Source organism: Salmo salar, chromosome ssa11 (genome assembly GCF_905237065.1).
Source record: "Salmo salar chromosome ssa11, Ssal_v3.1, whole genome shotgun sequence".
In the NCBI taxonomy this organism is placed as follows: Eukaryota; Metazoa; Chordata; class Actinopteri; order Salmoniformes; family Salmonidae; genus Salmo; species Salmo salar.
Window position 1 is genome coordinate 91,547,958 of NC_059452.1, and position 17,786 is coordinate 91,565,743.

Here is a 17,786-nt window from a genome sequence, read left to right on the forward strand (position 1 = left end):
AGCAGGACACAGTCACAATCAGAGAGGAGCAGGGCACAGTCACAGTCAGAGAGGTTCAGGACACAGTCAGAGAGGTTCAGGACACAGTCAGAGAGGAGCAGGACACAGTCACAATCAGAGAGGAGCAGGGCACAGTCACAGTCAGAGAGGTTCATGACACAGTCAGAGAGGAGCAGGACACAGTCAGAGAGGAGCAGGACACAGTCAGAGAGGAGCAGGACACAGTCAGAGAGGAGCAGGACACAGTCAGAGAGGAGCAGGACACAGTCACAATCAGAGAGGAGCAGGGCACAGTCACAGTCAGAGAGGTTCAGGACACAGTCAGAGAGGAGCAGGACACAGTCAGAGAGGAACAGGACACAGTCAGAGAGGAGCAGGACACAGTCACAATCAGAGAGGAGCAGGGCACAGTCACAGTCAGAGAGGTTCAGGACACAGTCAGAGAGGAGCAGGACACAGTCAGAGAGGAGCAGGACACAGTCACAGTCAGAGAGAAGCAGGACACAGTCACAATCAGAGAGGAGCAGGGCACAGTCACAGTCAGAGAGGAGCAGGACACAGTCACAGTCAGAGAGGAGCAGGACACAGTCACAGTCAGAGAGGAGCAGGACACAGTCACAGTCAGAGAGGAGCAGGACAGTCACAGTCAGAGAGGAGCAGCACACAGACACAGTCAGAGAGGAGCAGGACACAGTCAGAGAGGAGCAGGACAGTCACAGTCAGAGAGGAGCAGGACACAGTCAGAGAGGAACAGGACACAGTCACAGTCAGAGAGGAGCAGGGCACAGTCACAGTCAGAGAGGAGCAGGGCACAGTCACAGTCAGAGAGGAGCAGGGCACAGTCAGAGAGGAGCAGGACACAGTCACAATCAGAGAGAAGCAGGGCACAGTCACAGTCAGAGAGGTTCAGGACACAGTCAGAGAGGAGCAGGACACAGTCACAGTCAGAAAGGAGCAGGACACAGTCACAATCAGAGCGGAGCAGGGCACAGTCACAGTCAGAGAGGAGCAGGACACAGTCACAGTCACAGAGGAGCAGGACACAGTCACAGTCAGAGAGGAGCAGGACAGTCACAGTCAGAGAGGAGCAGGACACAGTCAGAGAGGGGCAGGACAACAAGCATACTGTACAACTTTGTACTGAGTTGAGTTATTGAGGTGATTAGACTGTAAGCCTTCTTAAGTCTTAGATCTGTAACATTGTGTTAAGTCATTGTTCATAACCTCAGGGTGACTCACAGATTTAGTGTGCTCAGGTCGAGGTGCGATGACGGGTGGCAGCTCGTCGTCATCATCGTCATCCTCCTCCTCCTCTTCCTCCTCTTCCTCCTCCTCCTCCTCCTCTGACACAGGGGGTGCTATAGGGGGCTCTGTGGATGTCTTTGCATCCTGAGGTGTAAAACAAGGTGTCAGTGAGGAGGTCTGTAGTACATTGGACTGTGCCAATCTGAAACACTGGGACAGCTGCGTCACCTGCATTACTGTAAATGGTTTGTCCAGGGACTCCTAATGTTCCATGTAATAAGGCACGTCCATGCTGACAATAGACACCTCCTAAGACCATACCATTACATCAGGGTGCTCAGCTGTGAAATAAGATAGGGTATAACATAAATATTCTATTTATTCCACAGTGTAATCAGGAATCTAGTTATCCAACATGATCCACTTGATTAAACCTGGGCCCTTATCCACAAATCTAAGATCTGTCCATATAATATGATTTATTATTATCTAAAAGGAAAAATTGACCCTAGATCAGCACTGCTACTTTGAGAGCCTTTGTGGATACGGGCCTTGGACAAGAAAGCTCCAGAACTAGAATGGCTTCTGATCATATGGGCTGAGGTATAGATCCATGACAGCTGTGAGAAAACCAGCTAGAACGTGGCTAACATTCTCTGTCGTGATGTGTTTCAGTGACAGCTCATAGAACAGCATTATACAGCACACAGTTGGACCTGGAGAGCCAAACAAGCAAACCAACTCCTGACCCAACACACCAACTCCAACCATAGCCACTAAAAGCAGCCGTACAATACAGTAAGTCACACACCCATTCTTATGGTGGATCAGAGTGCTATGCAAAGCCCGTCACTCTCTCCTGTACTCCATCATAAACACCACCATCTGGGTGACCACTTGGACTGTACAGTGGGATAGATTTCCTCCATCCCTAGCCTAAATATGTAACGTAGATGGTAAAACATATCCAAAGCAGCACAGCATAGCAGTAGTGGTGATTAGCTGCGGGCTATTGGTGCCAAGCCAGCAGCTCTTTGCTTAGCAGTGGAAGTTGATTTGGTTTAAGCGGTACCATGAGGGATAATAGGGGTCAGTGTTCTGAAGACAGACCCAGATTCACAGCGCAGACAGAGCCGAAGAAGGCAGTGGAGATGAGAGGCTACCTGGCTAATGATGAGCAGTGTAAGCAAGCATGGTTCTACTGGGCCATGCGGTCAGATCTAAAGCAGGGACATACTGGCTCTGTGGGGAAGGGAGTGAAGAACACGTGTTCAGACATGCAGGATCTTGAAGATCATAATAGCCCTCTTAGGCATGCGCCCTGCCCTGACAGTTTTAAGCAGGGGCCATTTGGAATTGTTTAAGGAACTGCTTACAACAAGAGGTGAAATAGAGAAGCCATTACACTTAAAAGAGAGTGAAGCGTTCTCTAATATCTCAAACATTCATGTCGATCCAATAGAGCCTGCATATCTGGGCATACCCAGCATCAACAACATTAAGAGTTCAAAATGGTTCCATTTAGTGTTCAGCCAATGTAGAGGTATGTGGAAAGGAATATGTAGGAGTTACCTTGTCAAATAATGCACTGCAGGTTCTAAGGCTGACAGGAGGCCCAGACGACAGCAGTCGGTTCTGAATGTGAAGGTTGAAAATGGGAGGATTTACTGAACACAGACCCACACAACATTACAGAGCAATGGACTATAGAGGGATGGGGGAGAGCAGAGGACAGGGGACCACTACAGAGGGATGGAGGAGAGTAGAGGACAGGGGACCACTACAGAGAGATGGGGAGAGTAGAGGACAGGGGACCACTACAGAGAGATGGGGAGAGTAGAGGACAGGGGACGACTACAGAGAGATGGGGAGAGTAGAGGACAGGGGCCCACTACAGAGAGATGGGGAGAGTAGAGGACAGGGGACCACTACAGAGAGATGGGGAGAGTAGAGGACAGGGGACCACTACAGAGAGATGGGGAGAGTAGAGGACAGGGGACCACTACAGAGAGATGGGGAGAGTAGAGGACAGGGGACCACTACAGAGAGATGGGGAGAGTAGAGGACAGGGGACCACTACAGAGGGATGGAGGAGAGAAGAGGACAGGGGACCACTACAGAGACATGGGGAGAGTAGAGGACAGGGGACCACTACAGAGAGATGGGGAGAGTAGAGGACAGGGGACGACTACAGAGAGATGGGGAGAGTAGAGGACAGGGGACGACTACAGAGAGGTGGGGAGAGTAGAGGACAGGGGACCACTACAGAGAGATGGGGGAGAGTAGAGGACAGGGGACCACTACAGAGAGATGGGGAGAGTAGAGGACAGGGGACCACTACAGAGAGATGGGGGAGAGTAGAGGACAGGGGACCACTACAGAGAGATGGGGGAGAGTAGAGGACAGGGGACCACTACAGAGAGATGGGGAGAGTAGAGGACAGGGGACCACTACAGAGAGATGGGGAGAGTAGAGGACAGGGGACCACTACAGAGAGATGGGGAGAGTAGAGGACAGGGGACCACTACAGAGAGATGGGGAGAGTAGAGGACAGGGGACCACTACAGAGAGATGGGGAGAGTAGAGGACAGGGGACCACTACAGAGAGATGGGGAGAGTAGAGGACAGGGGACCACTACAGAGGGATGGAGGAGATTAGAGGACAGGGGACGACTACAGAGAGATGGGGAGAGTAGAGGACAGGGGACCACTACAGAGAGATGGGGGAGAGTAGAGGACAGGGGACCACTACAGAGAGATGGGGAGAGTAGAGGACAGGGGACCACTACAGAGAGATGGGGAGAGTAGAGGACAGGGGACCACTACAGAGAAATGGGGAGAGTAGAGGACAGGGGCCCACTACAGAGAGATGGGGGAGAGTAGAGGACAGGGGAAGACTACAGATGAATGGATCATCACATATCAAATGAGGAGAGATTTTCATGGGTGAAGAGACACAAATGATGTTTTGCGGACCTCCTGCTGATGACCAGCCCTAGCTTCTGACGTAGAGATGACAAGGTGATCACTAGCGTGATATTAGTGGCAGAACATTTTGTTTCTGCAAACTGACTTAATGCCATCGTATGGTACCTACCACTGTTACCCTACACATTGACTTAATGCCATCGTATGGTACCTACCACTGTTACCCTGCACATTTACCTAATGCCATATTATGGTACCTACCACTGTTACCCTACACATTGACTTAATGCCATATTATGGTACCTACCACTGTTACCCTGCACATTGACTTAATGCCATCGTATGGTACCTACCACTGTTACCCTGCACATTTACCTAATGCCATATTATGGTACCTACCACTGTTACCCTGCACATTGACTTAATGCCATATTATGGTACCTACCACTGTTACCCTACACATTGACTTAATGCCATAGTATGGTACCTACCACTGTTACCCTGCACATTGACTTAATGCCATCGTATGGTACCTACCACTGTTACCCTGCACATTGACTTAATGCCATCGTATGGTACCTACCACTGTTACCCTGCACATTGACTTAATGCCATCGTATGGTACCTACCACTGTTACCCTGCACATTGACTTAATGCCATTGTATGGTACCTACCACTGTTACCCTGCACATTGACTTAATGCCATCGTATGGTACCTACCACTGTTACCCTGCACATTGACTTAATGCCATCGTATGGTACCTACCACTGTTACCCTGCACATTGACTTAATGCCATCGTATGGTACCTACCACTGTTACCCTGCACATTGACTTAATGCCATAGTATGGTACCTACCACTGTTACCCTGCACATTGACTTAATGCCATCGTATGGTACCTACCACCGTATCCCTGCACATTGACTTAATGCCATATTATGGTACCTACCACTGTTACCCTACACATTGACTTAATGCCATCGTATGGTACCTACCACTGTTACCCTGCACATTGACTTAATGCCATCGTATGGTACCTACCACTGTTACCCTGCACATTGACTTAATGCCATCGTATGGTACCTACCACTGTTACCCTGCACATTGACTTAATGCCATCGCATGGTACCTACCACCGTATCCCTACACATTGACTTAATGCCATAGTATGGTACCTACCACTGTTACCCTGCACATTGACTTAATGCCATCGTATGGTACCTACCACCGTATCCCTACACATTGACTTAATGCCATCGTATGGTACCTACCACTGTTACCCTGCACATTGACTTAATGCCATCGTATGGTACCTACCACCGTATCCCTACACATTGACTTAATGCCATCGTATGGTACCTACCACTGTTACCCTGCACATTGACTTAATGCCATCGTATGGTACCTACCACCGTATCCCTACACATTGACTTAATGCCATCGTATGGTACCTACCACTGTTACCCTGCACATTGACTTAATGCCATCGTATGGTACCTACCACTGTTACCCTGCACATTGACTTAATGCCATCGTATGGTACCTACCACTGTTACCCTGCACATTGACTTAATGCCATCGTATGGTACCTACCACTGTTACCCTACACATTGACTTAATGCCATCGTATGGTACCTACCACTGTTACCCTGCACATTGACTTAATGCCATAGTATGGTACCTACCACTGTATCCCTACACATTGACTTAATGCCATAGTATGGTACCTACCACTGTTACCCTGCACATTGACTTAATGCCATCGTATGGTACCTACCACTGTTACCCTGCACATTGACTTAATGCCATCGTATGGTACCTACCACTGTTACCCTGCACATTGACTTAATGCCATCGCATGGTACCTACCACTGTTACCCTGCACATTGACTTAATGCCATCGTATGGTACCTACCACCGTATCCCTACACATTGACTTAATGCCATCGTATGGTACCTACCACTGTTACCCTGCACATTGACTTAATGCCATCGTATGGTACCTACCACTGTTACCCTGCACATTGACTTAATGCCATCGTATGGTACCTACCACTGTTACCCTGCACATTGACTTAATGCCATCGTATGGTACCTACCACTGTTACCCTGCACATTGACTTAATGCCATCGCATGGTACCTACCACTGTTACCCTGCACATTGACTTAATGCCATCGTATGGTACCTACCACCGTATCCCTACACATTGACTTAATGCCATCGTATGGTACCTACCACTGTTACCCTACACATTGACTTAATGCCATCGTATGGTACCTACCACTGTTACCCTGCACATTGACTTAATGCCATCGTATGGTACCTACCACTGTTACCCTGCACATTGACTTAATGCCATCGCATGGTACCTACCACTGTTACCCTGCACATTGACTTAATGCCATCGTATGGTACCTACCACCGTATCCCTACACATTGACTTAATGCCATCGTATGGTACCTACCACTGTTACCCTGCACATTGACTTAATGCCATCGCATGGTACCTACCACCGTATCCCTACACATTGACTTAATGCCATCGTATGGTACCTACCACTGTTACCCTGCACATTGACTTAATGCCATCGTATGGTACCTACCACTGTTACCCTGCACATTGACTTAATGCCATCGTACGGTACCTACCACTGTTACCCTGCACATTGACTTAATGCCATCGTATGGTACCTACCACTGTTACCCTGCACATTGACTTAATGCCATATTATGGTACCTACCACTGTTACCCTGCACATTGACTTAATGCCATCGTATGGTACCTACCATAGTATCCCTACACATTGACTTAATGCCATTGTATGGTACCTACCACTGTTACCCTGCACATTGACTTAATGCCATCGTATGGTACCTACCACCGTATCCCTACACATTGACTTAATGCCATAGTATGGTACCTACCACTGTTACCCTGCACATTGACTTAATGCCATCGTATGGTACCTACCACCGTATCCCTACACATTGACTTAATGCCATCGTATGGTACCTACCATAGTATCCCTACACATTGACTTAATGCCATTGTATGGTACCTACCACTGTTACCCTGCACATTGACTTAATGACATCGTATGGTACCTACCACCGTATCCCTACACATTGACTTAATGCCATAGTATGGTACCTACCACTGTTACCCTGCACATTGACTTAATGCCATCGTACGGTACCTACCACTGTTACCCTGCACATTGACTTAATGCCATCGTACGGTACCTACCACCGTATCCCTACACATTGACTTAATGCCATCGTATGGTACCTACCACTGTTACCCTGCACATTGACTTAATGCCATCGTATGGTACCTACCACTGTATCTCTACACATTGACTTAATGCCATCGTATGGTACCTACCACCGTATCCCTACACATTGACTTAATGCCATCGTATGGTACCTACCACCGTATCCCTACACATTGACTTAATGCCATCGTATGGTACCTACCACTGTTACCCTGCACATTGACTTAATGCCATCGTACGGTACCTACCACTGTTACCCTGCACATTGACTTAATGCCATCGTACGGTACCTACCACTGTTACCCTACACATTGACTTAATGCCATCGTATGGTACCTACCACTGTTACCCTGCACATTGACTTAATGCCATCGTATGGTACCTACCACTGTATCCCTACACATTGACTTAATGCCATCGTACGGTACCTACCACTGTTACCCTGCACATTGACTTAATGCCATCGTACGGTACCTACCACTGTTACCCTGCACATTTACCTAATGCCATAGTATGGTACCTACCACTGTATCCCTGCACATGGATATGATACTGGTAGCGACCTTGTATATAGTGTACATTCTTGTGTGTTTTACTCCTTGTGAGTATTTATTCTTAGATTTGTTAAAAAATCCATTCTATATTTTGATATCTGATCTAGTATTTGAACACTGCATTGTTGAGAGAGAGGTTGTAGGACCTGTTGTATACTGTTCAAACAACAAATAAACTTAGATTTTATACATACAGTTTATCAGAGTGCTGACCGATTGAGAGGTGTGGTACCTACTGCCTGTTTCTTAACCAGCTCCTTATTGAGAGGAGTGGTACCTACTGCCTGGTTCTGAACCAGCTCCTTATTGAGAGGTGTGGTACCTCCTGCCTGGTTCTGAATCAGCTCCTTATTGAGAGGTGTGGGACCTACTGCCTGGTTCTGAACCAGCTCCTTATTGAGAGGTGTGGTACGTACTGCCTGGTTCTGAACCAGCTCCTTATTGAGAGGTGTGGTACCTACTGCCTGGTTCTGAACCAGCTCCTTATTGAGAGGTGTGGTACCTACTGCCTGGTTCTGAACCAGCTCCTTATTGAGAGGTGTGGTACCTACTGCCTGGTTCTGAACCAGCTCCTTATTGAGAAGTGTGGTACCTCCTGCCTGGTTCTGAACCAGCTCCTTATTGAGAGGTGTGGTACCTACTGCCTGGTTCTGAACCAGCTCCTTATTGAGAGGTGTGGCACCTCCTGCCTGGTTCTGAACCAGCTCCTTATTGAGAGGACTGGTACCTACTGCCTGTTTCTTAACCAGCTCCTTATTGAGAGGACTGGTACCTACTGCCTGTTTCTTAACCAGCTCCTTATTGAGAGGACTGGTACCTACTGCCTTTTTCTTAACCAGCTCCTTATTGAGAGGACTGGTACCTACTGCCTGCTTCTTAACCAGCTCCTTATTGAGAGGAGTGGTACCTACTGCCTGGTTCTGAACCAGCTCCTTATTGAGAGGTGTGGTACCTCCTGCCTGGTTCTGAATCAGCTCCTTATTGAGAGGTGTGGTACCTACTGCCTGGATCTGAACCAGCTCCTTATTGAGATGAGTGGTACCTACTGCCTGGTTCTGAACCAGCTCCTTATTGAGAGGTGTGGTATTTACTTTCTGGTTCTGAACCAGCTCCTTATTGAGAGGTGTGGTACCTACTACCTGGTTCTGAACCAGCTCCTTATTGAGAGGTGTGGTACCTCCTGCCTGGATCTGAACCAGCTCCTTATTGAGAGGTGTGGTACCTCCTGCCTGGTTCTGAATCATCTCCTTATTGAGAGGTGTGGTACCTACTGCCTGGATCTGAACCAGCTCCTTATTGAGATGAGTGGTACCTACTGCCTGGTTCTGAACCAGCTCCTTATTGAGAGGTGTGGTACCCACTGCCTGGTTCTGAACCAGCTCCTTATTGAGAGGTGTGGTACGTACTGCCTGGTTCTGAACCAGCTCCTTATTGAGAGGTGTGGTACCTACTGCCTGGTTCTGAACCAGCTCCTTATTGAGAGGTGTGGTACCTACTGCCTGGTTCTGAACCAGCTCCTTATTGAGAGGTGTGGTACCTCCTGCCTGGTTCTGAACCAGCTCCTTATTGAGAGGACTGGTACCTACTGCCTGTTTCTTAACCAGCTCCTTATTGAGAGGACTGGTACCTACTGCCTGTTTCTTAACCAGCTCCTTATTGAGAGGACTGGTACCTACTGCCTGTTTCTTAACCAGCTCCTCATTGAGAGGACTGGTACCTACTGCCTGTTTCTTAACCAGCTCCTTATTTAGAGGACTGGTACCTACTGCCTGTTTCTTAACCAGCTCCTTATTGAGAGGACTGGTACCTACTGCCTGTTTCGTAACCAGCTCCTTATTGAGAGGAGTGGTACCTACTGCCTGGTTCTGAACCAGCTCCTTATTGAGAGGTGTGGTACCTCCTGCCTGGTTCTGAATCAGCTCCTTATTGAGAGGTGTGGTACCTACTGCCTGGATCTGAACCAGCTCCTTATTGAGATGAGTGGTACCTACTGCCTGGTTCTGAACCAGCTCCTTATTGAGAGGTGTGGTACCTACTGCCTGGTTCTGAACCAGCTCCTTATTGAGAGGTGTGGTATTTACTTTCTGGTTCTGAACCAGCTCCTTATTGAGAGGTGTGGTACCTACTACCTGGTTCTGAACCAGCTCCTTATTGAGAGGTGTGGTAGCTCCTGCCTGGATCTGAACCAGCTCCTTATTGAGAGGTGTGGTACCTCCTGCCTGGTTCTGAATCAGCTCCTTATTGAGAGGTGTGGTACCTACTGCCTGGATCTGAACCAGCTCCTTATTGAGATGAGTGGTACCTACTGCCTGGTTCTGAACCAGCTCCTTATTGAGAGGTGTGGTACCTACTGCCTGGTTCTGAACCAGCTCCTTATTGAGAGGTGTGGTACGTACTGCCTGGTTCTGAACCAGCTCCTTATTGAGAGGTGTGGTACCTACTGCCTGGTTCTGAACCAGCTCCTTATTGAGAGGTGTGGTACCTACTGCCTGGTTCTGAACCAGCTCCTTATTGAGAGGTGTGGTACCTCCTGCCTGGTTCTGAACCAGCTCCTTATTGAGAGGACTGGTAACTACTGCCTGTTTCTTAACCAGCTCCTTATTGAGAGGACTGGTACCTACTGCCTGTTTCTTAACCAGCTCCTTATTGAGAGGACTGGTACCTACTGCCTGTTTCTTAACCAGCTCCTCATTGAGAGGACTGGTACCTACTGCCTGTTTCTTAACCAGCTCCTTATTGAGAGGACTGGTACCTACTGCCTGTCTCTTAACCAGCTCCTTATTGAGAGGACTGGTACCTACTGCCTGTTTCGTAACCAGCTCATTATTGAGAGGAGTGCTACCTACTGCCTGGTTCTGAACCAGCTCCTTATTGAGAGGTGTGGTACCTCCTGCCTGGTTCTGAATCAGCTCCTTATTGAGAGGTGTGGTACCTACTGCCTGGATCTGAACCAGCTCCTTATTGAGATGAGTGGTACCTACTGCCTGGTTCTGAACCAGCTCCTTATTGAGAGGTGTGGTACCTACTGCCTGGTTCTGAACCAGCTCCTTATTGAGAGGTGTGGTACTTACTTTCTGGTTCTGAACCAGCTCCTTATTGAGAGGTGTGGTACCTACTACCAGGTTCTGAACCAGCTCCTTATTGAGAGGTGTGGTACCTCCTGCCTGGTTCTGAACCAGCTCCTTATTGAGAGGTGTGGTACCTACTGCCTGGTTCTGAACCAGCTCCTTATTGAGAGGACTGGTACCTACTGCCTGTTTCTTAACCTGCTCCTTATTGAGAGGTGTGGTACCTACTACCTGGTTCTGAACCAGCTCCTTATTGAGAGGTGTGGTACCTACTGCCTGGTTCTGAACCAGCTCCTTATTGAGAGGTGTGGTACCTACTGCCTGGTTCTGAACCAGGTCCTTATTGAGAGGTGTGGAACCTACTGCCTGGTTCTGAACCAGCTCCTTATTGAGAGGAGTGGTACCTACTGCCTGGTTCTGAACCAGCTCCTTATTGAGAGGTGTGGTACCTACTGCCTGGTTTTTAACCAGCTCCTTATTGAGAGGACTGGTACCTACTGCCTGTTTCTTAACCAGCTCCTTATTGAGAGGACTGGTACCTACTGCCTGTTTCTTAACCAGCTCCTTATTGAGAGGACTGGTACCTACTGCCTGTTTATTAACCAGCTCCTTATTGAGAGGACCGGTACCTACTGCCTGTTTCTTAACCAGCTCCTTATTGAGAGGAGTGGTACCTACTGCTTGGTTCTGAACCAGCTCCTTATTGAGAGGTGTGGTACCTCCTGCCTGGTTCTGAATCAGCTCCTTATTGAGAGGTGTGGTACCTACTGCCTGGATCTGAACCAGCTCCTTATTGAGATGAGTGGTACCTACTGCCTGGTTCTGAACCAGCTCCTTATTGAGAGGTGTGGTACCTCCTGCCTGGTTCTGAACCAGCTCCTTATTGAGAGGACTGGTACCTACTGCCTGTTTCTTAACCAGCTCCTTATTGAGAGGTGTGGTACCTACTTCCTGGTTCTGAACCAGCTCCTTATTGAGAGGCCTGGTACCTACTGCCTGTTTCTTAACCAGCTCCTTATTGAGAGGACTGGTACCTACTGCCTGTTTCTTAACCAGCTCCTTATTGAGAGGAGTGGTACCTACTGCCTGGTTCTGAACCAGCTCCTTATTGAGAGGTGTGGTACCTCCTGCCTGGTTCTGAATCAGCTCCTTATTGAGAGGTGTGGTACCTACTGCCTGGATCTGAACCAGCTCCGTATTGAGATGAGTGGTACCTACTGCCTGGTTCTGAACCAGCTCCTTATTGAGAGGTGTGGTACCTACTGCCTGGTTCTGAACCAGCTCCTTATTGAGAGGTGTGATACTTACTTTCTGGTTCTGAACCAGCTCCTTATTGAGAGGTGTGGTACCTACTACCTGGTTCTGAACCAGCTCCTTATTGAGAGGTGTGGTACCTCCTGCCTGGTTCTGAACCAGCTCCTTATTGAGAGGTGTGGTACCTACTGCCTGGTTCTGAACCAGCTCCTTATTGAGAGGACTGGTACCTACTGCCTGTTTCTTAACCAGCTCCTTATTGAGAGGTGTGGTACCTACTTCCTGGTTCTGAACCAGCTCCTTATTGAGAGGACTGGTACCTACTGCCTGTTTCTTAACCAGCTCCTTATTGAGAGGTGTGGTACCTACTTCCTGGTTCTGAACCAGCTCCTTATTGAGAGGTGTGGTACCTACTTCCTGGTTCTGAACCAGCTCCTTATTGAGAGGTGTGGTACTTACTGCCTGGTTCTGAACTAGCTCCTTATTGAGAGGAGTGGTACCTACTGCCTGGTTCTGAACCAGCTCCTTATTGAGAGGTGTGGTACTTACTTTCTGGTTCTGAACCAGCTCCTTATTGAGAGGTGTGGTACCTACTACCTGGTTCTGAACCAGCTCCTTATTGAGAGGTGTGGTACCTCCTGCCTGGTTCTGAACCAGCTCCTTATTGAGAGGTGTGGTACCTACTGCCTGGTTCTGAACCAGCTCCTTATTGAGAGGACTGGTACCTACTGCCTGTTTCTTAACCAGCTCCTTATTGAGAGGTGTGGTACCTACTTCCTGGTTCTGAACCAGCTCCTTATTGAGAGGACTGGTACCTACTGCCTGTTTCTTAACCAGCTCCTTATTGAGAGGTGTGGTACCTACTTCCTGGTTCTGAACCAGCTCCTTATTGAGAGGTGTGGTACCTACTTCCTGGTTCTGAACCAGCTCCTTATTGAGAGGTGTGGTACTTACTGCCTGGTTCTGAACTAGCTCCTTATTGAGAGGAGTGGTACCTACTGCCTGGTTCTGAACCAGCTCCTTATTGAGAGGTGTGGTACCTCCTGCCTGGTTCTGAATCAGCTCCTTATTGAGAGGTGTGGTACCTACTGCCTGGTTCTGAACCAGCTCCTTATTGAGAGGTGTGGTACTTACTTTCTGGTTCTGAACCAGCTCCTTATTGAGAGGTGTGGTACCTACTACCTGGTTCTGAACCAGCTCCTTATTGAGAGGTGTGGTACCTCCTGCCTGGTTCTGAACCAGCTCCTTATTGAGAGGTGTGGTACCTACTGCCTGGTTCTGAACCAGCTCTTTATTGAGAGGAGTGGTACCTCCTGCCTGGTTCTGAACCAGCTCCTTATTGAGAAGTGTGGTACCTCCTGCCTGGTTCTGAACCAGCTCCTTATTGAGAGGTGTGGTACCTCCTGCCTGGTTCTGAACCAGCTCCTTATTGAGAGGTGTGGTACCTACTGCCTGGTTCTGAACCAGCTCCTTATTGAGAGTTGTGGTACCTACTGCCTGGTTCTGAACCAGGTCCTTATTGAGAGCTGTGGTACCTCCTGCCTGGTTCTGAACCAGCTCCTTATTGAGAGGAGTGGTTTCTACTGCCTGGTTCTGAACCAGCTCCTTATTGAGAGGTGTGGTACCTACTGCCTGGTTCTGAACCAGCTCCTTATTGAGAGAAGTGGTACCTACTGCCTGGTTCTGAACCAGCTCCTTATTGAGAGGTGTGGTACCTCCTGCCTGGTTCTGAACCAGCTCCTTATTGAGAGGTGTGGTACCTACTGCCTGGTTCTGAACCAGCTCCTTATTGAGAAGTGTGGTACCTCCTGCCTGGTTCTGAACCAGCTCCTTTATTGAGAGGTGTGGTACCTACTGCCTGGTTCTGAACCAGCTCCTTATTGAGAAGTGTGGTACCTCCTGCCTGGTTCTGAACCAGCTCCTTTATTGAGAGGTGTGGTACCTACTGCCTGGTTCTGAACCAGCTCCTTATTGAGAGTTGTGGTACCTACTGCCTGGTTCTGAACCAGCTCCTTATTGAGAGGTGTGGTACCTGCTGCTTGGTTCTGAACCAGCTCCTTATTGAGAGGTGTGTCACCTGCTCTATCAAGACTTCATCAGGACCATCAGAGTCCTGGGAGTCAACAGGCCGGCGCCACCGCCTGGGAAAACCAGCCATCTCCAGACATAACAAAACCATAATAGAGAAAAGGCCTCTGTGTGCCGACTCTTCACACCCAAGCCAGAGGTAAAGTACCAACAGACAGGCTGAATGCAGTTGAGTGCACACGACCTCTGAGAGTCTTCTCTCTCAGTCCACCGATGAAACATTACTCTGACAGCGACACAGCCCAGAGACAGTCATTTGGCTGATTTCCAAAAGGGACGGTTAGACTCTGAGACAGTCATATGAGGTCATGTTAATGGACCCAGCGAGAACACACAGTCTGGCTTACAGTGCTAACTAAAACTCCAGAGCACACTACAGCTGACGAGAGAGCACTACACAGAGTATACGCTCATATTTGTTTATCTTTCAATAAATGCTAATGAGTTGTTAAGAGGAAAGGAACATGTTTGAAATGAAGTAGCACTTACCAGAGTGTTGGCTGCTATGTATCCCTGTGCTGACTTGTCTGAAAGAGAAAGGAATCATTGCCAGATGTCTCATTCTCTTACATTAACAACACACTGACAGTTAAATATAACCAAGACGACAACACACTGACAGTTAAATATAACCAAGACGACAACACACTGACAGTTAAATATAACCAAGACGACAACACACTGACAGTTAAATATAACCAAGATGACAACACACTAACAATTAAATATAACCAAGATGACAACACACTGACAGTTAAATATAACCAAGATGACAACACACTGACAGTTAAATATAACCAAGACGACAACACACTGACAGTTAAATATAACCAAGACGACAACACACTGACAGTTAAATATAACCAAGACGACAACACACTGACAGTTAAATATAACCAAGACGACAACACACTGACAGTTAAATATAACCAAGACGACAACACACTCACAGTTAAATCTAACCAAGACGACAACACACTGACAGTTAAATATAACCAAGACGACAACACACTGACAGTTAAATATAACCAAGACGACAACACACTGACAGTTAAATATAACCAAGACGACAACACACTGACAGTTAAATATAACCAAGATGACAACACACTGACAGTTAAATATAACCAAGATGACAACACACTGACAGTTAAATCTAACCAAGATGACAACACACTGACAGTTAAACATAAACAAGATGACACAGTTAAATATAACCAAGATGACAACACACTGACAGTTAAATATAACCAAGATGACAACACACTGACAGTTAAATATAACCAAGATGACAACACACTGACAGTTAAATATAACCAAGATGACAACACACTGACAGTTAAATATAACCAAGACGACAACACACTGACAGTTAAACATAAACAAGATGACAACACACTGACAGTTAAATATAACCAAGACGACAACACACTGACAGTTAAATATAACCAAGATGACAACACACTGACAGTTAAATATAACTAATTTGACAACACACTGACAGTTAAACATAAACAAGATGACAACACACTGACAATTAAATATAACCAAGACGACAACACACTGACAGTTAAATATAACCAAGATGACAACACACTGACAGTTAAATATAACCAAGATGACAACACACTGACAGTTAAATATAACCAAGACGACAACACACTGACAGTTAAATATAACCAAGATGACAACACACTGACAGTTAAATATAACCAAGATGACAACACACTGACAGTTAAATATAACCAAGACGATAACACACTGACAGTTAAATATAACCAAGACGACAACACACTGACAGTTAAATATAACCAAGATGACAACACACTGACAGTTAAATATAACTAATTTGACAACACACTGACAGTTAAATATAACCAAGACATGAAAAAGTGTGTCGTGGTAGCTATGAGGTCACAGAGTGGATATGACCGCATGTACTGTAAACTCTTCAATAAATATTCAACGCTTTTGCTCACCACAGCAGCATATTTTCGCTAACTCAATTATTCAGAAATGTAAGGCAGAGAGATGATCTGAAACACAGACAGCAGCATCTGGGCGTTGTGTGTTTGTGTGTTCTTACCTCCGGAGGTGAAGCTCATGTATTTCTGGTTGTTGACCGTCTCTTTGGAGTCGTAGAACTTGAGCACGTCCAGCACGGCCTGAGGGTTCTTCTTCTGCTCCAGCTTGGTTATGTTGGAGGTCTGAAGGAGCCGCGCCCACTGCTCTGGGATGCCCTGGAGGAGAGAGGTCACAGGTCATAGGTCAGATCCACTCTGTGACTTCATAGCTACCACGGCACAAGTTTTCATGTCTTGGTTATTTTTAACACGCAGTGATAATATGGACCATTTAAGGGTATACTCAAAACCTTCACTGTACACCTTCCTTGTCTGTTGAAATATATTTACTGGAACGTTGATCTGTCAAAGATGTACGTACAGTGAACTCCCCTGTAACAGCGTCAAAGCCAACATGGATGGTGTGCTCAAAGTCTGAGGGCAGGGAGATCTCAGGACGCTCCTTCTCCTTCTTCTTGTTCGCTGCACGGGAGAAAACAAAAAGAACATTCAGATCTAGTTCTGATACATAGTACACCGACATTTTAAAGAGATACATTTTCAAATCAGTGTCGTATTATTCCTGAGCAGAGATTAAAAATATTTTTAGAACAAGAACTGTCTTTACACGGATTATATGTCTCCAGCAACTTTGATATAACTCCGATTGTTTCACTCTTTGCCGAGGGTGGAGCTAAAAATAAATACAATACCCCTTTCTCAAATTGCATAACTTAGACAGGGCTCCTAACCCTCATAAAGTTGTGATGTTACTCTATCACTGATCAACGGGTTCCTTGTTGTCAATGGACCTCGTGAGCCAGTGGCGACATCTAGGGCACACAGTTTTCCTGGAAACCCAAAACAACTCCAGGCCTTGTTTTTCCTGTTTAGGTCATGAGGTCAGGACAAGCTCATGCAGGACTCTAGTTCTACATTAAAGTGTGATATACAGCTGTCTGCTCACTCTTGTCTCCTCCAGGGAAGATGGAGCGAAGGCGGACCTTCTTGTTCTTCTCTTCAGGGGCCATTGGGAGAGGTTTGGAGCCGTGATTCACTGATGTAGAGTCTCGGGAACTACTGTTCATTCTCAAGGGAGGGGCTGGCGGTTTCTCTTCAATATCGACTCTATCGGACATCTTTAGTGACACTCACAATCTCCTAGGAAGAAAGAAAAACAAGAGAGAGGGAAGTTTAGCATGGTGCTATAATAGAAAATAAATTAAGAGATTCTTAGGATCAAACTGGAAAAGGAGAAGAGAGCCTTGCCTACAGGTCCACAACTCCCTCTGCACACTGCAGGCTTA

General features: G+C 47.1%; 1 protein-coding gene across 1 annotated transcript in view; it reads right to left on the bottom strand.

Annotated features, from left to right (window-relative positions):
• The window catches only part of LOC106563430 (serine/threonine-protein kinase PAK 3), a 73,926-nt gene that overhangs the window by 27,954 nt on the left and 28,186 nt on the right, over window positions 1-17,786 (bottom strand). Inside the window, 6 exon segments of the mRNA XM_045690065.1 lie at window positions 1,240-1,389; window positions 2,818-2,880; window positions 14,906-14,943; window positions 16,503-16,656; window positions 16,862-16,962; window positions 17,447-17,640. Coding sequence (XP_045546021.1) covers window positions 1,240-1,389; window positions 2,818-2,880; window positions 14,906-14,943; window positions 16,503-16,656; window positions 16,862-16,962; window positions 17,447-17,618 — 678 coding nt within the window. The 5' untranslated portion in view covers window positions 17,619-17,640.